At 46.3% G+C, this 24,671-nt stretch overlaps 1 protein-coding gene across 4 annotated transcripts in view; it reads left to right on the top strand.

The window, feature by feature from the left end:
* Positions 1-23,316, top strand: part of PGAP3 (post-GPI attachment to proteins phospholipase 3) — a 42,885-nt gene extending 19,569 nt beyond the window's left edge. For 3 of the 4 annotated variants that reach the window (XM_068126363.2, XM_068126361.2, XM_068126364.2), the window contains 3 exons: positions 2,600-2,736; positions 20,759-20,963; positions 21,247-23,316. In XM_068126363.2, coding sequence (XP_067982464.1) covers positions 2,600-2,736; positions 20,759-20,963; positions 21,247-21,307 — 403 coding nt within the window. In that variant the 3' untranslated portion in view covers positions 21,308-23,316. Of the gene's footprint in view, positions 1-2,599; positions 2,737-20,754; positions 20,964-21,246 lie in introns of all 4 variants that reach the window. The other variant, XR_010985752.2, reaches the window with a different exon arrangement.
* The last annotated feature ends 1,355 nt before the right edge of the window (positions 23,317-24,671 follow it).

The raw sequence follows: 24,671 nt of genomic DNA, 5'->3' as shown, positions 1-24,671 counted from the left end.
GAAAATGGCCTTTAAAATGCATGTTGTTGTTGTTGGCCGTACCAAGTCAGCTAATCGGCTTAGGGCTGAGTGGCAGCAACTGACAAATGTGCTTGTATCCAGAAGGCTAGTCAACCAACGACTGGTTCAAGCAGGCTATCGTGCCAGGCATCCCCTGAGAAAGCCACGTCTGACCAGACAACACCGCCAGCGCCGATTGCAGTGGGCCAGAGAGCACCGTCAATGGCAGCCAGGACACTGGAATCACGTGATCTTCAGTGACGAGTCTAGATTTCTGGTATATCGTCAAGATGGCTGCGTCCGAGTGTGCAGACAAGTGCATGAAGCCGGCAACGAAGATTGTATAGTGCCAAGAGTCCAAGCTGGAGGTGGTGGGGTGACCGTTTGGGCTGCTTTTCATGCAGGGGGCAAAACTGGCCTGGTTGTTCTGAATGGAAACCTGAACCAGTTCAAGCACAGGGCCATTCTGGAAGAAACATTGCTTCCATTTGTTTGTGCAGCCTTTCGAGGAAACTTTGTCTTCCAAGATGACAATGCACGGCCTCATCGTGCTCGCATGATCCAACACTTTCTTGCTGACCATGGTGTCGAGCATATGGAGTGGCCTGCCATGTCGCCGGATATGAATCCGATAGAGAACTTTTGGGCAGAATTAACGCGTCAAATCGACAACTTGGACCAGCAGCCTGCCTCTGTGCGTGAATTGCAGCAGGCTATTGTAACTGCATGGCAAGCGATTCCTGTATAAACCTTGGCAAATCTCGTAAACAGCATGCCTCAACGTGTACGTGCTCTCCTGAATGCTCGTGGGGGTTACACGAAGTACTGAACTGTAATTTTACTGTCCGTAATCCCAGTCGTAATTTAACTTTGTTTTTGTTAAAAATAAATTTGGCTAATGTGCAAAATAAAGAGATACTTCTGGAAAACGTACAGAAGTTTAACACAGTACTGTCCGTGAATTGAGTTCGATATAAGTTTACATCACTTTCAAGGATCAATTTATTTGCTTCGAAATGTCAAATGTGGTTTTTGTTTCTTTTAAAGGTCACATTAACAAAATCTAGAATAATTTCAACATAATTCCAATGAACTTTTGGTTCTAAGTCATCTTGAAAAGTAAGTTCACCCCCACAAAAAAAATATTCCATATTAAATGCCAAGTCTGTATTTGTAGCTGTGATGGAGGTGCTGGCTCAGAACGTAAAGGAGGGTTTACCTTGGGAGTTATTGTATGCAGATTATCTGGTGTTGATTGCGGAAAGTATGGATGGACTGAAGGAAAAGATGAACAAGTGGAAGGAATGTATGGAGACAAAAGGTCTGAAGGTGAATATCGGAAAGGCGAAGGTGATGACAAGTGGTAAAGCATGTGGTGAGGTGGAAAGAACTGGGAAGTGGCCCTGTGCTGTGTGCAGGAAGGGTGTCTGAGTGAACTCTATTCAATGTACAATGTGCGCTGAGTGGGTTCATCAAAAATGTAGTAGTCTGAGAGGGTCATTAACCAGTGTGGCAGCTACATTCAAATGTAAGGTGTGCACAGAGGGACGTGCAGATGGAGGAAATGTTCAGTTGGATCTTGGAGACGGCGTAAAGCTGGAAGGTGTGAAAACATTTTGCTACCTCGGAGACATGCTGAATGGAGAAGGTGGATCAGACTCGGCAACGGTTGCTGGAGTGAGATGTGCATGGAAGAATTTTCGGGAACTGAGTGGCGTGCTGATGAGGAGGGGAGTGTCGTTGAAGCTGAAGGGAAGGGTGTATGCTGCATGTGAGAAGTGTTATGATTTATGGGAGCGAGACATGGGTAATGAACGTCGAGCAGCAACGAAGGCTGGAAAGGGTGGAAATGTGAATGGTTCGGTGGATGTGTGGAGTATCGTTGAGAGAGAGGAAGACGAATGATGAATTGTGAAAGATGATGGAAATAGAGCCTGTGATGGATGCTGTGAAGAGAAACAGTTTGAGATGATTTGGTCATGTGTTGAGGAAGGATGAAATTGACTGGTTGAGAAGAGTGATGGAAATGAATATCGAAGGAAGTCGAGGAAGGGAAGACCGAGAAAGACTTGGCTAAAGATGGTGGAAGAAGAAATGCGGGCAAGGGGGTTAACAAGGCGAGATGCAGAAAATAGGGCAAAATGGAGAAGATTGTCATGGGGACCGCAAGGCTAACCCCCGCTCTTGCAGGGAAAATGGCCTTAAAATGCATGTTGTTGTTGTTGTTGTCGTTGTTGTTGTTGTCGTTGTTGTTGTTGTTGTTGCTTTGTGTTGCTTTCTTTGTTTTTTCTTTCTAAATAATTCTTCATCTTCTTCGATCTACATGAAAACGCCATTGTCTCTCTCTCTCTCTCTGTGGATTTGGTCCTTATGCAAGGCCATATATTTTAAGTCGCAAACTCCAAACCCGGTGTACAAATATAAAAAAATTTGTGGTTGGGGGACGGATATCGTAATTATACCAAGATTATGGTCTTGTATTGCTTATAAAAAGTAGAAATGCTATTAATCTTCTCTTGCTTTTAAGACTTACCAGTGCAAAGTCTCTCAGGACAATGATTGTATACACAAGACTTTGCTGTTCTAACTGCTCTTCCAGGACCTTGGGCCTCCAGAATCCTTGGGTGGCCAAGTATTTTGGATATCTTCTGCTGATTGCTTTTGGCCTGCACATCCTTTACATGAGCTACGTGTGCTTTGACTACGGTTACAACATGCTCCTGAGCATTGCAATCGGTACCAACTAACCCCCAATGATGCACACGCTGCCGCATGTCCAATGTCGTCCCCTTTCGCCTGTACTTGTGATTAGCAATGTGTAAATTAATGGTTGGTCGCTAGATTGGATGGAGAGATTGCACATAACCGTGAACGATCACCCAACACACAAATTAATAAAAGGAAGTGAATTTCCTAAAAATAAAAATGCAGGAAACTATTCTTGGAAACTATGCCCATGAATTGGAAACATCACAGGATCGCTCAAAAGTCGTGAAATCCTGTACAGATCCTTCAATGAACCTGATTGGTTGAAAGGCTTGTTGGCCATATTGCATTTTTAAGTATATTAAAAGATCTCCAGAGCTCATCAACCTATTGACGTGAAACTTGAGATATATGATCAATGACACAGGGTGCTTTGCGATGGAGAAGCGTTTGTGCATGTGGAGATTGATAACACACACACACACCTCGTTTTTTTCATTTCTGTTCCTCACAATTCTGTCTTATTCACACATACACATAATAATAATAATAATAATAATAATACATTTATTTTATATCGTGCTTTTCAGGAAGCCCAAAGACGCTTTGACAGAGTACAAAAAACAAGTGCAAAAAGACAAAAATCAATAGGTAAATAAGCAAAAGGAAGGAGAAGGAGAAGAGATAGTCAGGGGTTAAATGATGTGGGTTAAATGTTAAATGCAGTGTTGAACAGGTGGGTCTTGAGTGATGTTTTGAATGTGGTGAGTGAGGAGGAGTCTCTGATGGTGTGAGGTAGTGAGTTCCAGAGGGTGGGAGCAGCGATGGAGAAGGCCCTGTCCCCCCAGGATCTGAATTTGGTCCGGATGGCAGGGGTCAGGAGGTTGGTACCAGCAGAGCGGAGGTTGCGGGTGGGAGTGTGTCTGGAGAGGAGGTCAGCCAGGTAGGATGGGGCCAGGTTATGGAGGGCTTTATAGGTCAAGAGGAGGATTTTGTACTGGATTCTCTGGGGGATGGGGAGCCAGTGAAGCTTGTAAAGGACGGGGGTGATGTGGTCACGGGTCCGGGAATGGGTGAGTAGACGGGCAGCGGAGTTCTGAATGTATTGGAGTTTATTGGTGATTATTGAGGGTGAACCAAAGAGGAGGCTGTTGCAGTAGTCCAGACGGGAGGTGATGAAGGCGTGGATGAGGGTTTCTGCAGCTGTGGAGGAGAGGGATGGACGGAGACGGGCGATGTTTTTCAGGTGAAAGAAGGCTGTCTTTGTGATCTGTTTAGTGTATTTGTCGAAGGAGAGGGTTTGGTCAAAGATGATGCCAAGATTCCGGATGTGAGGGGAGGTGGATACTGGGAAACCGTCGATGTTGAGGGCAAAGTTATGGGTGGATTTGGTGAGTGTTTTTGGGCCAATGATGATTATTTCAGATTTATCATAGTTAAGTTTGAGGAAGTTGATTTGAAGCCAGGATTTTATTTCAGTGATGCAGTTTGTCAGGATAGAGTGGGTGGTGGTGGAGATGGACTTGGTGGAGATGAAAAGCTGGATGTCATCGGCGAAGCAGTGGAATTGGAGACCATGATGGCGGATTAAGTGACCAAGGGGGGACAGGTACAGGATGAAGAGGAGGGGGCCAATAACTGAACCTTGGGGGACACCTTGGGGGAGGGGAGCAGTGGCGGATTTGCAGTTATTGATGGAGATGAACTGGCGTCTGTCAGAGAGGTATGATTTGATCCAAGAGAGGGCAGTGCCGATAATGTTAAAGGTGGTTTCAAGTCGGGGGAGGAGGATGGTGTGATCGATGGTGTCAAAGGTGGCGCTGAGGTCGAGGAGGATGAGAATGTTGAGGTTGCCAGCGTCAGAGGAGAGGAGAAGGTCGTTGGTGATTTTGAGGAGAGCAGTTTCAGTACTGTGGTTGGAGCGGAATCCGGATTGGAATGTTTCATACAGGTTATTGGCAGAGAGGTGATGTTTGAGTTGAGTGGCTACAGTGCGTTCCAAAACTTTTGACAGAAAGGGTAGGTTGGAGATGGGTCTGAAGTTATTTAGGGTGTCAGGGTTGAGTCCAGGTTTTTTCAGAATGGGGGTAACAGCAGCAATTTTGAGGGATGGTGGGATGATGCCTGTAGACAGGGAGGAGTTTATTGTTGCAGTGATAAGTGGAGAGAGAGCAGGAAGGGAGGCCTTAACAAAGCTGGAGGGGATGGGGTCAAGAGTGCAGGTGGCAGTTTTCATTCCTATGAGGAGTTCAGAGAGGTCAGTAGGGGAGACTGGAGAGAATTGAGACAGGGGTTGGCAGGATAAGGGGGGGCAGGTGGTTTGAGGGGGAGCGGGTGCGGTGGTGGTTAAGCTGTTGTAGATGTTGTCAATTTTGCTTTGGAAGAATGAAAGGAAGGAGATGCAGTTGTCTACTGTGAATGACTGGGTGGTGGTGTTCAGGGGGCTGAGGAGTTTGTTTATTGTAGAGAAGAGTGCTTTTGGGTTTCCGGAGCCAGAGTGGATAATTTGAGAGTAGTAGGCGGAGCGGGCGCGGGAGAGGGCATCTTTGTAGTGTTGTAGGTGGTCCTTGTAGGCTTGGGAGTGAATTGTGAGACCTGTTTTATTGCGGAGTCTTTCAAGTTGGCGAGCACGAGTTTTCATCAGGCGGAGTTCAGGGGTAAACCAGGGAGCAGAATGGGTGAAAGAAACTGTTTTGGTTTTTATAGGCGCAAGCTGGTCAAGGCAGGAGGAGAGAGTGTGGTTGTAGTAGTCAGTGAGGTCAGAAGGCGTGTGGAGGTCAACGAAGGGAGAAGTGGACATTTTTTCAGAGAGGGTGGATGAGAATGAGGTAGGTGAAAGAGCATTTAGCTTACGAGACACATATACGCAGACACATACATACACATACACATATATACACACACACAGTCGTGGCCAAAAATATTGGCACCCTTGCACTTTTTTCAAATAATGCACCATTACTTCCAGAAAATTGTTGAAATTAAAAAAACATTTGGTATCCACATTTGTATTTCTTTGGTTTGCAGTGGAACAAAACAAAAAAGTTGAAAAAGCTTAGCTCATTTCACTCAGAAGTCCTAAAATGGCCCGGACAATATTGCTTGCACCTTTTAGAAGTTGTTAGAAAGAATTTGATTTCAAGCAGGTGATTCTCCTTTACTTTGGAATTTAACTCGTCTGTGGTGAGTTGCAGGTGCCTGCAATATAAAAATCACTCATTCAACCAGTTTGAATCGAGAAAAGGAGTCGTTCTGCTGTTTTGTAACACACGGTACTGCAATGAGCATGGAGAAAAGAAAGAAAACCAGAGAATTGTCTGAGGAGGTCAGACACAAGATTGTAGCCAAGCATGGACAATCTCAAGATTACAAGTCCATCTCCAGAGACCTTGATGTTCCTGTGTCCACCATACGCAATGTTATCAGGAAGTTTAAGGCCCATGGCACTGTAGCCAACCTCCCTGGACGTGGCCGCTAGAGAAAACTTGATCGAAGATTGCAGCGAAGGATTGTTCGAAAGGTGGAGAAAGCACCTCGATCAACTGCCAAACAGATTCAAGCTGACCTTCAGACACAAGGTACGACAGATTGAACTAGCACCATCCGTCGCCAACTCTATGAAAGGGGGTTCTATGGAGGACCCCAATGCTGAGAGAGACTCGTCAGAAAACCCAACTGGAGTTTGCCAAAACACACCTGAACAAGCCAAAATCCTTCTGGGAGAATTTCCTGTGGACAGATAAGACCAAATTAGAGCTTTTTGGTAAAGCACATCATCTCTATGTTTACAGAAAACAAAATGAAGCCTTCAAAGAAAAGAACACCTTCCCTACAGTCAAACATGGAGGAGGTTCAGTGATATTTTGGGGTTTCTGTGCTGCCTCTGGCACTGGGTGCCTTGAATGTGTGCATGGCATCATGAAATCAGGAGATCACCAAGGCATTTTGGAGCGCAGTGTTGAACCCAGTGTCAGAAAGCCGAGTCTCCGTCGAAGGTCATGGGTCTTCAAGCAGGACAATGACCCCAAACACACTTCAAAAAGCACCCAGGAATTGTTCAAGACAAAACACTGGTCTGTTCAGAAGTGGCCAGCAATGAGTCCAGATCTAAATCCCATTGAACACCTGTGGGGAGATCTGAAAACAGCACTTGGGAGAAGGCACCCTTCAAATCTGGGAGAACTCGAGCAGTTTGCACAAGAAGAGTGGGCCAAACTGCCAGTAGAGAGGTGGAGGAAGCTCATTCATGGCTACAGGAAGCGCTTGACTGCAGTTATTTTGTCCAACGGCCGTGCTACCAAATATTAAGTCTAGGGTGTCAATAATTTTGTCAATGCCGTTTCGTTTTATTTTCTGATTTAAAAGGATATTTAAAGTTCTGAATCAAAAACAACGGTTATGTAATATTAACAGTGAAATATAGAATTGTGGAGATCTAATCGTTTTGTCAATTGCAACTTATTTTTTCGAGAAAATTGTGAGTTATTTAAAAAAAGTGCAAGGGTGCCAATATTTTCTGCCACGACTGTACGTATGTGTATACGTTGCATATATATATATATATATATATATATATATATATATATATATATATATATATATATATATATATATATATATATATATATATATATATATATATATATATATATATATACATATATATACATATATATATATATACATATATACATATATATATATACATACATATACATACATACATACATACATACAAGCTGGGTAACAATGATTCACTTCCTGATGGCAATATGATATACGCAATCTGGGTCCATGATGTAGACATTCTGGTGGAAATTTTAAAAACGGATCCCAAGTACACTGGAGCAGTGGCGTATCGAGGAAAAAATGACACTCGGGCGAGGTGTCAAATTGCCACCCCTCATAACTTCCCATAAGTCTGAATGGTGTGTGTGTGTTGCCTGTGTGTGTGTGTGTGTGTGTGTGTGTTGCCTGTGTGTGTGTGTTGCCTGTGTGTGTGTGTTGCCTGTGTGTGTGTGTGTGTGTGTATTGCCTGTGTGTGTGTGTTGTGTGTGTGTGTTGCCTGTGTGTGTGTGTTGCCTGTGTGTGTGTGTTGCCTGTGTGTGTGTTGCCTGTGTTTGTGTTGCCTGTGTTTGTGTGTGCGTTGCTTGTGTTTGTGTGTGCGTTGTGTGTGTGTGTGTGTGTTGCCTGTGTGTGTGTGTGTGTGTGTGTGTGTGTGTGTGTGTGTGTGTGTGTGTGTGTGTGTTGCCTGTGTGTGTGTGTGTGTTGCCTGTGTGTGTGTGTGTGTGTTGCCTGTGTGTGTGTGTGTGTTGCCTGTGTGTGTGTGTGTTGCCTGTGTGTGTGTTGCCTGTGTGTCTGTGTGTGTTGCCTGTGTGTCTGTGTGTGTTGCCTGTGTGTCTGTGTGTGTTGCCTGTGTGTCTGTGTGTGTTGCCTGTGTGTCTGTGTGTGTTGCCTGTGTGTCTGTGTGTGTTGCCTGTGTGTCTGTGTGTGTTGCCTGTGTGTCTGTGTGTGTTGCCTGTGTGTCTGTGTGTGTTGCCTGTGTGTCTGTGTGTGTTGCCTGTGTGTCTGTGTGTGTTGCCTGTGTGTCTGTGTGTGTTGCCTGTGTGTCTGTGTGTGTTGCCTGTGTGTCTGTGTGTGTTGTCTGTGTGTGTTGCCTGTGTGTCTGTGTGTGTTGCCTGTGTGTGTGTGTTGCCTGTGTGTGTGTGTTGCCTGTGTGTGTGTGTTGCCTGTGTGTGTGTGTTGCCTGTGTGTGTGTGTACCTGTGTGTGTGTGTTGCCTGTGTGTGTGTGTGTTGCCTGTGTGTGTGTGTGTTGCCTGTGTGTGTGTGTGTGTTGCCTGTGTGTGTGTGTGTGTTGCCTGTGGGTGTGTGTGTGTTGCCTGTGGGTGTGTGTGTGTTGCCTGTGTGTGTGTTGCCTGTGTGTGTGTTGCCTGTGTGTGTGTTGCCTGTGTGTGTGTGTTGCCTGTGTGTGTGTGTGTTGCCTGTGTGTGTGTGTTGCCTGTGTGTGTGTGTTGCCTGTGTGTGTGTGTTGCCTGTGTGTGTGTGTTGCCTGTGTGTGTGTGTTGCCTGTGTGTGTGTGTTGCCTGTGTGTGTGTGTTGCCTGTGGGTGTGTGTGTTGCCTGTGTGTGTGTGTGTTGCCTGTGTGTGTGTGTGTTGCCTGTGTGTGTGTGTGTTGCCTGTGGGTGTGTGTGTGTTGCCTGTGGGTGTGTGTGTGTTGCCTGTGGGTGTGTGTGTGTGTTGCCTGTGGGTGTGTGTGTGTGTTGCCTGTGGGTGTGTGTGTGTTGCCTGTGGGGGTGTGTGTGTGTTGCCTGTGGGTGTGTGTGTGTTGCCTGTGGGGGTGTGTGTGTGTTGCCTGTGGGGGTGTGTGTGTGTGTGTGTTGCCTGTGGGTGTGTGTGTGTGTGTTGCCTGTGGGTGGGTGTGTGTGTGTGTTGCCTGTGGGTGTGTGTGTGTGTTGCCTGTGGGTGTGTGTGTGTTGCCTGTGGGTGTGTGGGTGTTGCCTGTGGGTGTGTGTGTATTGCCTGTGTTGCCTGTGTGTGTGTTGCCTGTGGGTGTGTGTGTGTGTGTTGCCTGTGGGTGTGTGTATTGCCTGTGTTGCCTGTGTGTGTGCATGTGTTGCCTGTGTGTGTGCATGTGTTGCCTGTGTGTGTGCAGTGTCTGTGTCTGTGTTCCCTGTGTGTGTGTGCAGTGTCTGTGTCTGTGTTCCCTGTGTGTGTGTGCAGTGTCTGTGTCTGTGTTCCCTGTGTGTGTGTGCAGTGTCTGTGTCTGTGTTCCCTGTGTGTGTGTGCAGTGTCTGTGTCTGTGTTCCCTGTGTGTGTGCATTGTCTGTGTCTGTGTCTGTGTTCCCTGTGTGTGTGCATTGTCTGTGTCTGTGTTCCCTGTGTGTGTGCATTGTCTGTGTCTGTGTCTGTGTTCCCTGTGTGTGTGCAGTGTCTGTGTCTGTGTTCCCTGTGTGTGTGCAGTGTCTGTGTGTGTGTGCAGTGTCTGTGTCTGTGTCTGTGTTGCCTGTGTGTGTGTGCAGTGCCTGTGTCTGTGTCTGTGTGCAGTGTCTGTGTCTGTGTTCCCTGTGTATGTGCAGTGTCTGTGTCTGTGTTCCCTGTGTGTGTGCATTGTCTGTGTCTGTGTTCCCTGTGTGTGTGCAGTGTCTGTGTCTGTGTTCCCTGTGTGTGTGCAGTGTCTGTGTCTGTGTTCCCTGTGTGTGTGCAGTGTCTGTGTCTGTGTCTGTGTTCCCTGTGTGTGTGTGTGCAGTGTCTGTGTCTGTGTTCCCTGTGTGTGTGCAGTGTCTGTGTCTGTGTTCCCTGTGTGTGTGTGTGCACAGTGTCTGTGTCTGTGTTCCCTGTGTGTGTGCAGTATCTGTTTCTGTGTCTGTGTTCCCTGTGTGTGTGTGCATGTCTGTGTCAGGGCTGTAACCTTTTTACCTTTTGAGTTTTGTCATCAAATTTTCCCCAAAGCTTTATTATGAGAATATGGAGAAAGTAAATTAATAATTTTGTCCAAAGTTCAGCGTCACATAAAATCAGCAATTTTCATGCGATTGACCTGAAATTTTAATAATTTGCATATTGGGTCAATTAATTTGTTCAATCAAAAGCTAGAAGCAGATTGTTGTTTTTTTATCGAAAGCTCAAAGGTCAAGGCTGCATAAAATCATCAATTTTCATTTTGTGTTTTTTTTTTACTATTTTCGTTATTTTTGAGCAAATGGAAGAAGAAGAATATGGCTAAATACAAACGGACACGGATGGGCTTTGAATTTTCAGATGCTTTCTGATTTAGCAGTTGCAACTGGTCCTACCCCCACTCCACCCCTTTATTTCATTTCCGCACACGGTTAAAATCCACAATGCGATAAGCTCCACAAACTCTTAATCCGAACCGATCTTCAAAATTCAAATTTCAGAATTGACTAACAGTAACAGCTGTCTCAACGAATAAAATAGTGTTCTTTGCTAAAAACGTTTCATTCAAAAATGCGTCTCCGAGCAGTTCCCATGGAAGTAAGAATTAAGTTAAAAACTATTAAGTTAAATTTTTTAAAAAACTAACCAGAATGAGAATCACAGCCTCGCTTAAATAAATGCATATATTTTAGGAGTCGCGGAAGGCGAGTAGACGAGGCCATTTCGTAGGGTTCGAAGCTCGTTTATTCGTACAGAAATCTCCAGCACTCTGCAACGCGAACGGAAGTGGTACAGCTTTTATAAAGCCACAACCCTCTTCGGAGGGCGTGGCTCCGACAACCGCGCATGCGTCACGTCCAACAAACCAAAGGCCCCACAGGCCCGTGCATGTGGATTATGACCAAACATAAGGTAACCGTCACATGCGAATAAGTTAACCGCGACATGCGAATAAGCTAACCGCTACATGCGCCCCCCCCCCCCCCCCCCCCCCCCCAGAATGCACTCCACGGGCATGTACGTAGTTCACAGGCGCGCTCGGCAGTCCTGAGAAGGCTCGAGCAGTGCTCGGCCTCGGTACGCGCGAAAAAACGCTGCCGTGGGGTTGAGCCGACCGAGGGGCTGGTCAAGTCCTCGGGGGAGGCTGCCGAGGTTCCTCGCGGGCCTCCCGAGGTTGCTGGTGAAACCGAACCGAGCCGCGGGTGGAACAGAACCGAGCCGCGGGTGGAACAGAGCCGGGCCGTGGGTGGAACAGAGCCGGGCCGCGGGTGGAACAGAGCCGGGCCGCGGGTGGAGCAGAGCCGGGCCGCGGGTGGAGCAGAGCCGGGCCGCGGGTGGAGCAGAGCCGGGCCGCGGATGGAGCAGAGCCGGGCCGCGGTTCGAGACGAGCCGCGGGTGGAACAGAGCCGGGCCGAGGGTAGGCTGCCGAGGTTCCTCGCAGGCCTCCCGAGGATGCAGAGTCAGAGAAGTAGTTGCGCGAGTTGCAGCTTTCTACACGCGAGCTGTAGCTGTAGTTGTAGAGTGTTCGCGAGTTGTAGTTGTAGTGTGTAGTTGCACGAAGGTGACGAGCAGCAGTGCGCGCGAAGGTAACGAAGCAGCCGTGCCACCAACGTCAGTGCGCGCGCAAGAGATGAGCAGCAGTGCCACCCACATCTCGTAACTGCGTTCCTTCGGAGGTTCCTGGAGAAGGCTCGCCCCTCTGGTCGTAGAGGAGGAGCCGAGCGCGGTGCGCGAACCACATGGCCACTCGTCGTTTCCGAAACTCCGGCAGTTCGATCGAAACTGCGTTCGAAACCGCGCCCGCATCCGTTCGGGAGAAGCCGGGGTCACCAGTTTAGGGTGGCTTCCCTGGTCAGGGCGCGCTTGCCGTGTTCGTTTGCAGCCCCCGAATCCGTTCGGGGGCAGCCGGGGTCACCAGTTTAGGAGTCGCGGAAGGCGAGAAGATGAGGCCATTTCGTGGGGTTCGAAGCTCGTTTATTCGTACAGAAATCTCCAGCACTCTGCAACGCGAACGGAAGTGATACCGCTTTTATAAAGCCACAACCCTCTTCGGAGGGCGTGGCTCCGACAACCGCGCGTGCGTCACGTCCAACAAACCAAAGGCCCCACAGGCCCGTGCATGTGGACCAAACATAAGGTAACCGTCACATGCGAATAAGTTAACCGCGACATGTGAATAAGTTAACCGCGACATGCGAATAAGCTAACCGCGACATGCGCCCCCCCCCCCCCCCCCCCAGAATGCACTCCACGGGCATGTATGTAGTTCGCAGGCACGCTCGGCAGTCCCGAGAAGGCTCGAGCAGTGCTCGGCCTCGGTACGCGCGAAAAAACGCTGCCGTGGGGTTGAGCCGACTGAGGGGCTGGTCAAGTCCTCGGGGGAGGCTGCCGAGGTTCTTCGCGGGCCTCCCGAGGTTGCTGGTGAAACCGAACCGAGCCGCGGGTGGGACAGAGCCGGGCCGCGGGTGGGACAGAGCCGGGCCGCGGGTGGAACAGAGCCGGGCCGCGGGTGGAACAGAGCCGGGCCGCGGGTGGAACAGAGCCGGGCCGCGGGTCGAGCCGAGCCGCGGGTGGAACAGAGCCGGGCCGAGGGTGGAACAGAGCCGGGCCGAGGGTAGGCTGCCGAGGTTCCTCGCAGGCCTCCCGAGGATGCAGTCAGAAGTAGTTGCGCGAGTTGCAGCTTTCTACACGCGAGCTGTAGCTGTAGTTGTAGAGCGTTCGCGAGTTGTAGTTGTAGTGTGTAGTTGCGCGAAGGTGACGAGCAGCAGTGCGCGCGAAGGTAACGAAGCAGCCGTGCCGCCAACATCAGTGCACGCGAAGAGATGAGCAGCAGTGCCACCCACATCTCGTAACTGCGTTCCTTCGGAGGGTCCTGGAGCAGGCTCGCCCCTCTGGTCGTAGAGGAGGAGCCGAGCGCTGTGCGCGAACCACATGGCCACTCGTCGTTTCCGAAACTCCGGCAGTTCGATCGAAACTGCGTTCGAAACCGCGCCCGCATCCGTTCCGGAGAAGCCGGGGTCACCAGTTTAGGGTGGCTTCCCTGGTCAGGGCGCGCTTGCCGTGTTCGTTTGCAGCCCCCGAATCCGTTCGGGGGCAGCCGGGTCACCAGTTTAGGAGTCGCGGAAGGCGAGAAGACAAGGCCATTTCGTAGGGTTCGAAGCTCGTTTATTCGTACAGAAATCTCCAGCACTCTGCAACGCGAACGGAAGTGATACAGCTTTTATAAAGCCACAACCCTCTTCGGAGGGCGTGGCTCCGACAACTGCGCGTGTGTCACGTCCAACAAACCAAAGGCCCCACAGGCCCGTGCACGTGGATTATGACCAAACATAAGGTAACCGTGACATGCGAATAAGGTAACCGCTACAATATACACTTAGTTATATAATCGAGAGATATGGTAAATTTTGTCAGATTTGAGTAGACCAGAAGGCACGTCTGAGTCGGCCGAAACAAAATGGCGGCTTAAGAACCCAGCGAGTTGCAGTGGGATGACCAAGATGGCGGGCCGCCATATTGGTAAGCCACAACATCGGGTTTCCGGATTCGCGGCAGGTTCGTATCGAGTTAATTTCAAAATCACAATTTTATTGAGGAATTTTTGAAACATCCTACCTACCTATGAACATCCTCTGAGACCCCAAAACATTCCACAGGAGGTTTGGCGGGGCAAGCCCAAAAACTGAGGGATTAGTTTGGGGATGGACAGACAGACAGACACTCCTGTTTTATAATATAGATAGACTAGTGGGGTCACCCGTGGGAATCCCACGGCCATGGACGTGTGTGACATTTGGACATATTGAGGTAGATGATGCTGCACCTGCACATTCAGTTTTACAGAATGGTTACTATCAATTTATCAGATCCACAAATGATGTAATCTACACAATATGGAGTGGGTCTCACACACATGGGGGGGGGGGGGGGGGGGAGTGGGTCTCACACACGGAGGAGTGGGTCACTTTCACACACATGGGGGGGGGGGGAGTGGGTCTCACACACACACACGGAGGAGTGGGTCACTTTCACACACATGGGGGGGGGGGGGGGGGAGGATTGCCTTTTGGGCCCATTTTATTTACGTCATTTTAAAACTTTAATGTATCGAGAACTTTTCGCTTTACAAAGTAAAAATAGATTAAAACCAAACGTTATTAATAAATATTGTATTCCATCGTTAGTTTACTTTATTATGTACATTTTTGAAGTACTGTATTGTTTAATTCCATGGTTGGAAAACCGTTGACTCGCTTAAAGCAAACTCTGTATATACACCGCAGGGATATGGAAAAATATAATTAGACTTCTGTTCGATCCCGAACTTCAGTGTTCAGTCGCTGTACTTTTACTGAGTATGAATGAATGATCGTTTTAAGGCCATTTTCCCCGCTAGAGCGGGGATTAGCCTTGCGGGCCCCATGCCAATCATGGTTCCCTGTTTGAGGCAATGTTTTTTTTTTATGGTCGGTTGCCCTTCCTGACGCCAACCCTTGGTCGCCTCTTACGATGCGCAAGGATACGGTGTACCTATTCTAAATCGGGGTACACACCGTGATCATTCATCCCAGCAAGCTGGTACTCAAATTTGCCGACCTCGGAAGGATGACAGGCTGAGTTAACCCCACTGGCGTTAATTCAGCGATCGACCGGGATTCGAACCCAGGATCCTCGGATCCCAAGCCGGCACCCTAACCGCTAAGCCAACACCAGGCTGAGCTGGAAACACCTTACTGAGTGATAATATAATTAACGAAGTGCTGGTAATGTTCTCTCCTCTCCTTCCCCTCTCTTCTTTCCTTCTCTCATTCCTCTCTCTCATTCTCCTCTCTCATTCTGCCCCCTCCTTCCCTGTGCCCACATAACAGTCAACACATTCAAAACGGCTATTGGAATACATTTCGCCGATTTTTCTCAACTCTTGCTGAAACTGAGACTTGAACCATCCTAGCGACTGTGATGGTGAATTCAAGTCGAGATAAAGCGTGAGGGAGACACAGGCCTTTGAAAATGCATTTTGTTCTATAAATGGTAACTTTCATCGAATTTTATTCCCGTTTTTTTTCAACCGAGTCTAAAACCATGTTAGCGACTGTGAAAAATGAAATGAGATATCGATTTAGAGTTGAAATAAAACTGTGAGAGAGGGCAAGGCACCGCTGGCCTAACAAAAGCTGGCGAGTAAACAAAATAGTGGATATTTGTTTTTGAAGCCCCTCCCAGACCGGGTGTAGCCACTCCCCGGGACAGACAGACAGGATCACCTACGGAGATTATAATATAGATTAGGCCTGGGCGATAATGGAAAAACCTATATCACGATAATGGACTTCATTATCGCGATAATATAAATAATGTAATTAGCGCCTTGAGAGCCATGTAGCATACAATAATAATACACATCAAAACGACCTGAATACCCATAGAGGTATGTGTGTTTGGTCGTACTCTATTTCATAATTCTGTTGCAATTTGTTTAAAGTCAAACCTCATTTTGCCTGGAGGAAATGGCTTGCTCCGTTTTCCGAGCGACTGGAAGAGCAGTTTGCAAAGTGGTTGATACGGAACGTCTGACTTGGCAAGCAATAGTGTGGCTATGAATCACACGACACGACACACCGTGTTTCCCGCTCCGTTCGGTCCGAAGAGAATGGTGAGAGGAGAGAAGAACGAGATGACCTGCTTGTCCTTGTCCTCTGTGCCAAAACTCTGCACACCGAGTATGCACACCTTGTCAATGTTTAACATGATGTCGTTTTGAGTGGTCAACTTCACGCACAAAGTGAACTCAAACAGATCGCCGATTTCGATACTGGAAGCACCGGCGCCTTGAGTAGTTTTTTGTTTCGACGTTTATTGTTTAATGATATACCATTTAAATTACATCTTAGAGAATACACATTCCATATTATACCACCTCTTTTATTTTATAGAGCTGCATTTAATCCGGGTATATCTTTTGAGAGAAGCTAATTGCAGTCAATACACCAACAATATCCTGGTTTAAGGTGTGATTTACCTTCTTCAGCATGGGCAGCAGTTATCGCGATAATAAATCTCGATTATCATTATCGCGATAGTAAATCTAAAGCATGATTATTGTCCAATCGCGGTTATCGCCGTGTGTGTGTGTGTGTGTGTGTGTGTGTGTGTGTGTGTGTGTGTGTGTGTGTGTGTGTGTGTGTGTGTGTGTGTGTGTGGTGTGTGTTGTGTTGTGTTGTGTTGTGTGTGTTGTGTTGTGTTGTGTGTGTGTGTATATACAGCCATGCAATTTCCATTGATAAACAATCTCCATTGACAAACAAACATCCTTCGTGTAGTCCCCCTTATACGTTCGTGATGACGTGGCTAACTGAAATTTGAGTGAAATTTCTCGATTTGATTAATTATTTGCCGAATTTTCATTGATATTGATAGATTCTCAACGTGTACACTGCACAGCAAAAACCAGAGGGAAGCGAAGATTGTCGTGTCCCGTGTTTACGCTGTGAGCATCTTGATAATCCAGAAGCTGGCCTTCGCGGATAGGTTACAAATTTAAATTGATTCTTGAAAGACGAAGGGCAGTGGTTGATATGTTTATTATGATAAGTTAATATATCGTTAATATATTAACCCTGACCAATGACCATTCAAATGATTTTCTGCTCAATAGATAACCGGCACCACCCTAACCGCTAAGCCAACACCAGGGTTAATGGAGAGCGTTGTGTGTGGAATCGTTTTTCAAATTTCTGAAAATATACATATTTTACTATAACTAAATAACATGTTTATGTATATTTAATTGATTTGAAACTTTGGACCTAATGTCACATGTTGGACCCCACAAATATGGAATTATATATATATATATATATATAGATATATATATATATATATATATATATATATATATATATATATATATATATATATACATATATATATACACTAGCGGGGTCACCCGTGGGAATCCCACGGGCATGGATGTGTGTGACATTTCGACATATTGAGTTATATGCTGCACATTCATTTTTACAAAATGGTTACTGGCAAGTCATCAGATCCAGAAATGGTGTGAATTTAGTTATTTCACATAATATGTGACCCCTCACTCCTCTCCACCTGACACTCTCCTGTCTCCACCTGACACTCTCCTGTCTCCACCTGACACTCTCCTCTCTCCACCTAGCACTCCTCTCCTCTCCAAACCCTCACATCCCTCTCCTTTCCAATCCCTCACCTCTCCAATCCCTCACACTCCTCTCCTCTGCAATCCTTCACACGCCTCTCCAATCGCGCCTCACACTCCTCTCCAATCGCGCCTCACACTCCTCTCCAATCGCGCCTCACACTCCTCTCCAATCGTGCCTCACACTCCTCTCCAATCGTGCCTCACACTCCCCTCCAATCACTCCTCTCCAATCGTGCCTCACACTCCTCTCCAATCACGCCTCACACTCCTCTCCAATCGTGCCTCACACTCCTCTCCAATCGCGCCTCACACTCCTCTCCAATCGCGCCTCACTCGCCTCTCCAATCGGCTTTCCCCGTCTCGTTTCTCTCCTTTTTCTCCCGTCTCGTTCTTTTTCTTGCTCCAAATCGGCCCGTCGGAATCGGAAATCGGCCCGTCTCGCCCGTCGGCCCGTCGGAATCGGAAATCGGCCCGTCTTGCTTTTGTGCTTGTGCGTAAATAAATTGTGTTCATGACACCATTTCTGGTGTTGGGCTAGCGGCTAGGGTGCCGGCTTAGGATCCTGGGTTCGAATCTCGGTCGATCGCCGAATTAATGCCAGGGGGGTTGACTCAGCCTGTCATCCTTCCGAGGTCGGCTAATTGAGTACCAGTTCACTGGTAATTCCCTGTTTGTCGTTGAAGGCGGCAAAAAGGGTTGGCGTCAGGAAGGGCATCCGGCCGTAAAACATTGCTTCAAAAAGGGGACAAAAAAACAACAACTACCACGGTCCCCGAAAAGGCCAACCCCCGCTTTGCGGGGAAAAATGGCCTCTAAACGGTGGTTTTTACACCATTTCTGGATCTGATGACTTGCCAGTAACCATTTTGTAAAAATGAATGTGCAGCATCTAACTCAATATGTCGAAATGTCACACACATCCATGCCCGTGGGATTCCCACGGGTGACCCCGCAAGTTTGCATTGACGTTCGTCGATGGACTCGTTCGCCCGTCTCATTCGTTTTCTTGCTGCATCCTGTTCAAGTCTGCGTTCTTCATCGATCGTCTCATTCATTTTGGAAATAGAAGTTTCCACGCAGCGCATGAATTGTCACGATCCTCAAGAGGAATTTGTCTCGTAATCATCAAATGATAAATGGCAAGTAAATTATATTGTGGAAAATTAAAGATTTCAAATAAACCTATTTAAAGTGTATTCGCACATAACTAATTTTAAAAAACGAAGAAATATCTCTCGGTAATTTCCTGAAACATATTTTACTTCCGGCTAATAATGTTGAATTAAATAAAAACGAAGAAATATATGTCGGCATCATTGTTGACGTTTTTGTGACGACTGTCATCAAACGAAAAAGTAATATATCTTAACGGAAAAGCAAAAGCGAATTTTTAATATATATCGACACGTTGCCGTCGGTGTCATGTTGGGCGGTGTATGATACACCATGACGCGATTTTTAAAAATATATCTGCATTTTCCCGCGTGTGTGGAATGTTCTCAATTATTGCTGACACCGAGTCCAAAACCATCGATAAAAATGAAATCATATGGTGAGTTAGATTGGAGATAAAGGCGTGAGAGAGACTCAATGGCCTTGAAGTTGAAGTTACAGGCGTTTGAGAATTCATTTCGTTCTATAAACTGCAACTTTCATTGGATTTCCTTCCCGTTTTTTTTCAACCGAGTCGAAAACTATGTTAGCGACTGTGAAAAATGAAATGATATATCGAATTTTTAATATGTATCGACACGTTGCCGTCGGTGTCATGTTAGGCGGTGTATGATACACCATGACGCGATTTTAAAAAATATATCTGCATTTTCCCGCGTGTGTGGAATGTTCTCAATTATTGCTGACACCGACTCTAAAACCATCGATAAAAATGAAATCATATGGTGAGTTAGATTGGAGATAAAGGCGTGAGAGAGACTCAATGGCCTTGAAGTTACAGGCATTTGAGAATTCATTTCGTTCTATAAACGGCAACTTTCATCGGATTTTCTTCTCGTTTTTTTTCAACCGAGTCTAAAACTATGTTAGCGACTGTGAAAAATGAAATGATATATCGAATTTAAAATAGATATCGACACATTGCCGTCGGTGTCATGTTGGGCGGTGTATGATACACCATGACGCGATTTTAAAAAATATATCTCTGCATTTTCCCGCGTGTGTGGAATGTTTGTGGAAAATTAAAGATTTCAAATAAACCTATTTAAAGTGTATGCGCACATAACTAATAAAAAAAACGAAGAAATATCTCTCGGTAATTTCCTGAAACATATTTTACTTCCGGCTAATATGTTGAATGAAATAAAAACGAAGAAATATATGTCGGCATCATTGTTGACGTTTTTGTGACGACTATCATCAAACGAAATAGTAATATATCATAACGGAAAAGCAAAAGCGAATTTTTAATATATATCGACACATTGCCGGCGGTGTCATGTTGGGCGGTGTATGATACACCATGACGCGATTTTAAAAAATATATCTCTGCATTTTCCCGCGTGTGTGGATTGTTCTCAATTATTGCTGACACCGAGTCTAAAAGTAAAACCATCGATAAAAATGAAATCATATGGTGAGTTAGATTGGAGATAAAGGCGTGAGAGAGACTCAATGGCCTTGAAGTTACAGGCCTTTGAGAATTCATTTCGTTCTATAAACGGCAACTTTCATTGGATTTTCTTCCCGTTTTTTTTCAACCGAGTCTAAAACTATGTTAGCGACTGTGAAAAATGAAATGATTTATCGAATTTGATTTGAAATAAAACTGGGGGAGAGCAAGACACCACGGGCCTACAAAACAGGACTCAAAGCTATGCGAGTTAATAAAATGGTGGATATTTGTTTATAGCCACTCCCAGAATGGGTGGAGCTATGGGTGGAGCTACTCTGCAAACCGAGTAAGCCACACCCCGGACAGACACCCAACAGATAGACAGACAGACAGACAGACAGAATCATCTACGGCTATTATAATATAAGATATATATATACATTACATACATACCTACATACATACACACACAATGGCAGGCAGTGCAAAATGAGTAGAATCAAAGTTAAAGGAATCCAACCACAATGCATGTGGTGACAGGCCTCATGTCCAGAGCTGTATGTACAAGGGCCATATTGTACTGGTGTAGCCGTATTTCAGCCATCATTTGATAAGTAAATAAACCCTAGTCCGTCATTGTTTTGCTCTCTCTCTCTGAGCCTTCCTTTGATTCATGAAAATTAACACTCAAGACGCCTGTCACCTGCCTATTTATTAAGAAAAGGATGCACGTGTATGTAGGAACCGGCTGATCTCCCTAATTCGTAACGGGTGTTAACGGCAACAATATTCATTTTTTTTTCTTAATTGTTCAAATGATGCAATTGTTAGGCCCATTGAATGTGCTGCTAACCTCCATCCAACCTATTCCTGCCTTCCTCCATCTCCACGTTTCCTCTCGAGGTAGGCATGCTGAACCTGGTCTGGTGGTCGGGCTGGTGTGTGGTAACACTGGGTACTCGACCCTACGTTTGGCGATGTCTCCTCACCATGTTCTGCCTGCATGGAGCATTCCTGCTTGAGCTGTTTGACTTCCCACCTCTACTGTGGGCATTGGACGCACATGCCCTTTGGCACTTGAGCACCGCACCGATTCCACTGTTGTTCTATGGGTGAGAAGCATAGCAGCCATTATGGTTTTGTTCAGCAAGGATTGTTTTTCTCTCTCTTTTCTCTTTTATTAACATCATCTCCCTCCTCTTACTCCTCCCCATCCTCCTCATCTTCCTATACATCATACACCTCTGCATCCTCTTCTTCCCCCATCTCCTACTCCTCTTCGTCTGAAAATTTGCAATTTGCCTATCTTTTATGTTTCCTTCTTTTTTTCATGAGTCTGTGATATTTCTCTTTTGTGGATTGGTTGAGAAAAATAAACATTGTTATTCTGTCTAGGTTTCTGATCGAGGACAGCCGCTCCTTATTGAGGGAAGAAGAACTGCACAAGTTCCTTTGACCGCAGCACCAAGCCTCTCTTGCCAAGGCTTATGAAGTGCAACTTTCTGGAGTTTTATTGATTCGTGGCTGTCCTCTCAATATATTTTTGTGTTTGTTTAAGGATTATGGAGGATTTCTTTCTGGGATCGAGGGTATGGGAGATTTTAGATTTTGGGGAAATTTCTATTTTTATGATCTATAAACTACTGCATGTACAGGGTAACAGAGGATTCGTCACAAAAGACCCATTCCTCGATTCTTGAGAGATCGGACAAACCAGATAGGTGGAAGTGTACAAGTGTGAGTAATCCAGTTTGGACACTTCCATTATTTGAAATTTGATACTGCGCCTTCTTTTTTTGGGGAGGGCCTTCATTTAACTGCATTTCCCTGCGTGTTAATCACAGCCATGTTCATGTTTAACACTGCAAAACAGACTTAGGAACCATTTTAGAAAGAGTGTCTTGTTGGACCTTTGTTATTGTTATTATTCATGGAAATTATCTTCGATAGATTAAATGGAGCTTTACAGGATAAATAACCGAAAGGTCTTCAGCAAGTGGAGCTGATTAAATTAAAACAATTGTTTCATTTGATGAAGATTAGGTTCTTTATAAGAACGATCAAATCGGTTTGGTGTACCATGTGACATGGCCGGTGCTTGGATTGCTGTGTGTGGGACAAACAACGCGGTTTTGGACAAAATTGCACCGTTATGCACTGAAGATGGAAAAAACGGCCTTGGAACAAATTACGACCGTGTACGTTCTCAACTGCATTTCCTGCTGGCCCATTGCGAGAGAGATCTTAGGTCATGAGCTCACTTGGAACAAAGGAGCTGGGCCCGATGAGGACCTTCTCCTGGCGTTTCCTCTCGATGACAATACGAATGGCCACCTTTTCAGTGATGAAAAGGCAAGTGGGTGAGGATGGAGGTGAGTGTGTAGAAGTTATACACTGAGCGTATTTGTGCATTCGCAGTGTAGATCACATGCTCTGCACGATATCCAGCTGCTCTGCGGTTCAGACGTGGTGTATTCTTGATGTATCGTATATTGCTTCAATACATGCTATTCCCCAAAATGCCTGGTGTTGGCTTAGCGGTTAGGGTGCCGGCTTGGGATCCTAGGATCCTGGGTTCGAATCCCGGTTGATAGCTGAATTAACGCCAGGGGGGTTGACTCAGCCTGTCATCCCTCTGAGGTCGGCAAATTGAGTACCAGCTTGCTGGGATGAATGATCACGGTGTGTACCCTGATTTAGAATAGGTACACCGTATCCCTGCGCACTGTAAGAGGCGACCAAGGATTGGCGTCAGGAAGGGCATCCGGCCATAAAAACATTGCCTCAAACAGGGAACCATGATTGTCATGGGGCCCGCAAGGCTAACCCCCGCTCTAGCGGGGAAAATGGCCTTAAAACGATCACTCATATTCATTCATTCATTCATTCATTCATTCACATGCTATTCCCCAAAACAACCCGAAGTATTAAGTTCCGAGTACAATCTGGAAATTATTATTTTTTACTCTCAAGTAATTTATTAAATTGCTTGCTCTGCCTGTAATGCCCCTTTAATCCCATCCATGATTTGAATGTGATTGTTTGAGTAAAGTGAAGTATGTAAATACCGTTTGTAGTGTCTTCTGCAAATAGCACACTCTTGTCTCATGTAATCGGCTTTAATCAACTTGGTGGTCTGCCGTGGTGGACGTTAAATACCCCACTATGTCCTTCATGAAGAATAGATGTTAGTGCCGGCACCATGAACAAATACCAATTTGCTGCCCTGAGCTGCTGCTGGCAAGGCAATGGCAAACCACCTAGTATAACCCTTGCCAACAACTTCTTCCACAGCACTGACACTCTGTAACAGAGTACGGCACATAAGAATGACAATAAATGACCTTGATGCTCACGCTTGTCTCTGCCATGTCCTAGCTCTGTTTTAAATTCCTGAATCACAGCAATTGTAAAGTTATGAAAATAAATGGCGAAAAATAAACGATGCCAAAGTCCTTTTAATGAGGTTGTTTCCCAAGTGTCTTTTTTTAATATTGATGCAATGATCACAATTTGCCAAGCAAACTACTTTTAACATCAAGGGCTTCAGTGTAGTTCAAATATGTAATTTAAACTTCAAACTTAAACTTTTAATTTTCAATGCCAAACAGGAAATTAGAGCTGTCTCCCTTGACATATCACGTGCCTTCGATACGGTCTGGCACCCCGCTCTGCTCACCAAACTCTCCTCCTTTGGTATCCATGGAAATCTCCACGCATGGCTGGCGGACTTCCTCTCTCGTCGTAGTCAACGTGTGGCCCTGAATGGGTTCCTCTCATCTCCTCTTCCTGTTCAGGCTGGAGTTCCCCAAGGCAGTGTTCTTGGCCCTGTGCTTTTTCTGGTCTTCATCAATGATCTCCCTGACTGTCTTGAAAATCCTCTCTATCTCTTTGCTGATGACTCTGCTCTCTGTCGCTCCATTCCTCATCCCTCAGATCGGCAGTCTGCAGCCTCCTCACTCTCTGCAGACCTGGACAAAATCACAGATTGGGCAAACAAGTGGAACATGTCTTTCAATCCTGATAAATCTCACACTCTTACTATAAAAAAAAAAACCACCTTTAGAGGCCATTTGTTGGGATGGCCAAGGCCAAAGGCCAAGCCTGGTGTTGGGCTAGGGTGCCAGCTTAGGATCCTGGGTTCGAATCCCGGTCGATCGCTGAATTAACGCCAGGGGGGTTTGACTCAGCCTGTCATCCTTCCGAGGTCGGCTAATTGAGTACCAGTTCACTGGTAATTCCCTGTTTGTCGTAAAAGGCGACAAAAAGGGTTGGCGGCAGGAAGGGCATCCGGCCGTAAAACATTGCTTCAAAAAGGGGACCAACAAAAACAACAACTCTTACTATGTCTCTCCGAAAAGACCGACTGGACAACCCTCCCATCCACTTTCTGAATAATCCTCCAAGAAGTTCTGTCACTCAAGCTTTTGGGTCTCACTATCTGCCATGATCTTTCCTGGGAAAACCACATTTCAAATCTGGCCTCCAAAGCCAGTCGCCGACTGGGCATCCTTCGTCGTGCGAAGTCCTTCCTTGGCACACCTGAGCTCCTCACCACATATAAGGCTTTCATCCGCAGCTCAATGGAATACTTCTCTCCCCTCTGGGCTGGTGCTCCTGCCTCACACCTAGCTCGTCTTCACGCTGTTGAAACCAAAGCGTTCAGAATCGTTGGAATCTCCCGCAATGAAGCTAACTCCAAGGGCCTCTCACTCACTCACCGCAGGCAGGTTGGTGGTCTTTCCGTCTTCTACCGACTCCTCTCCAGCCTTGCCCCCTCAGCTCTCTCTGGGCTCTGTCCCCCAAATATTCCTACAGGT

Source organism: Myxine glutinosa, chromosome 10, assembly GCF_964187855.1.
Source record: "Myxine glutinosa chromosome 10, kmMyxGlut1.1, whole genome shotgun sequence".
NCBI lineage: Eukaryota > Metazoa > Chordata > Myxini > Myxiniformes > Myxinidae > Myxine > Myxine glutinosa.
This window is presented reverse-complemented; position numbering and strand designations above follow the sequence as displayed.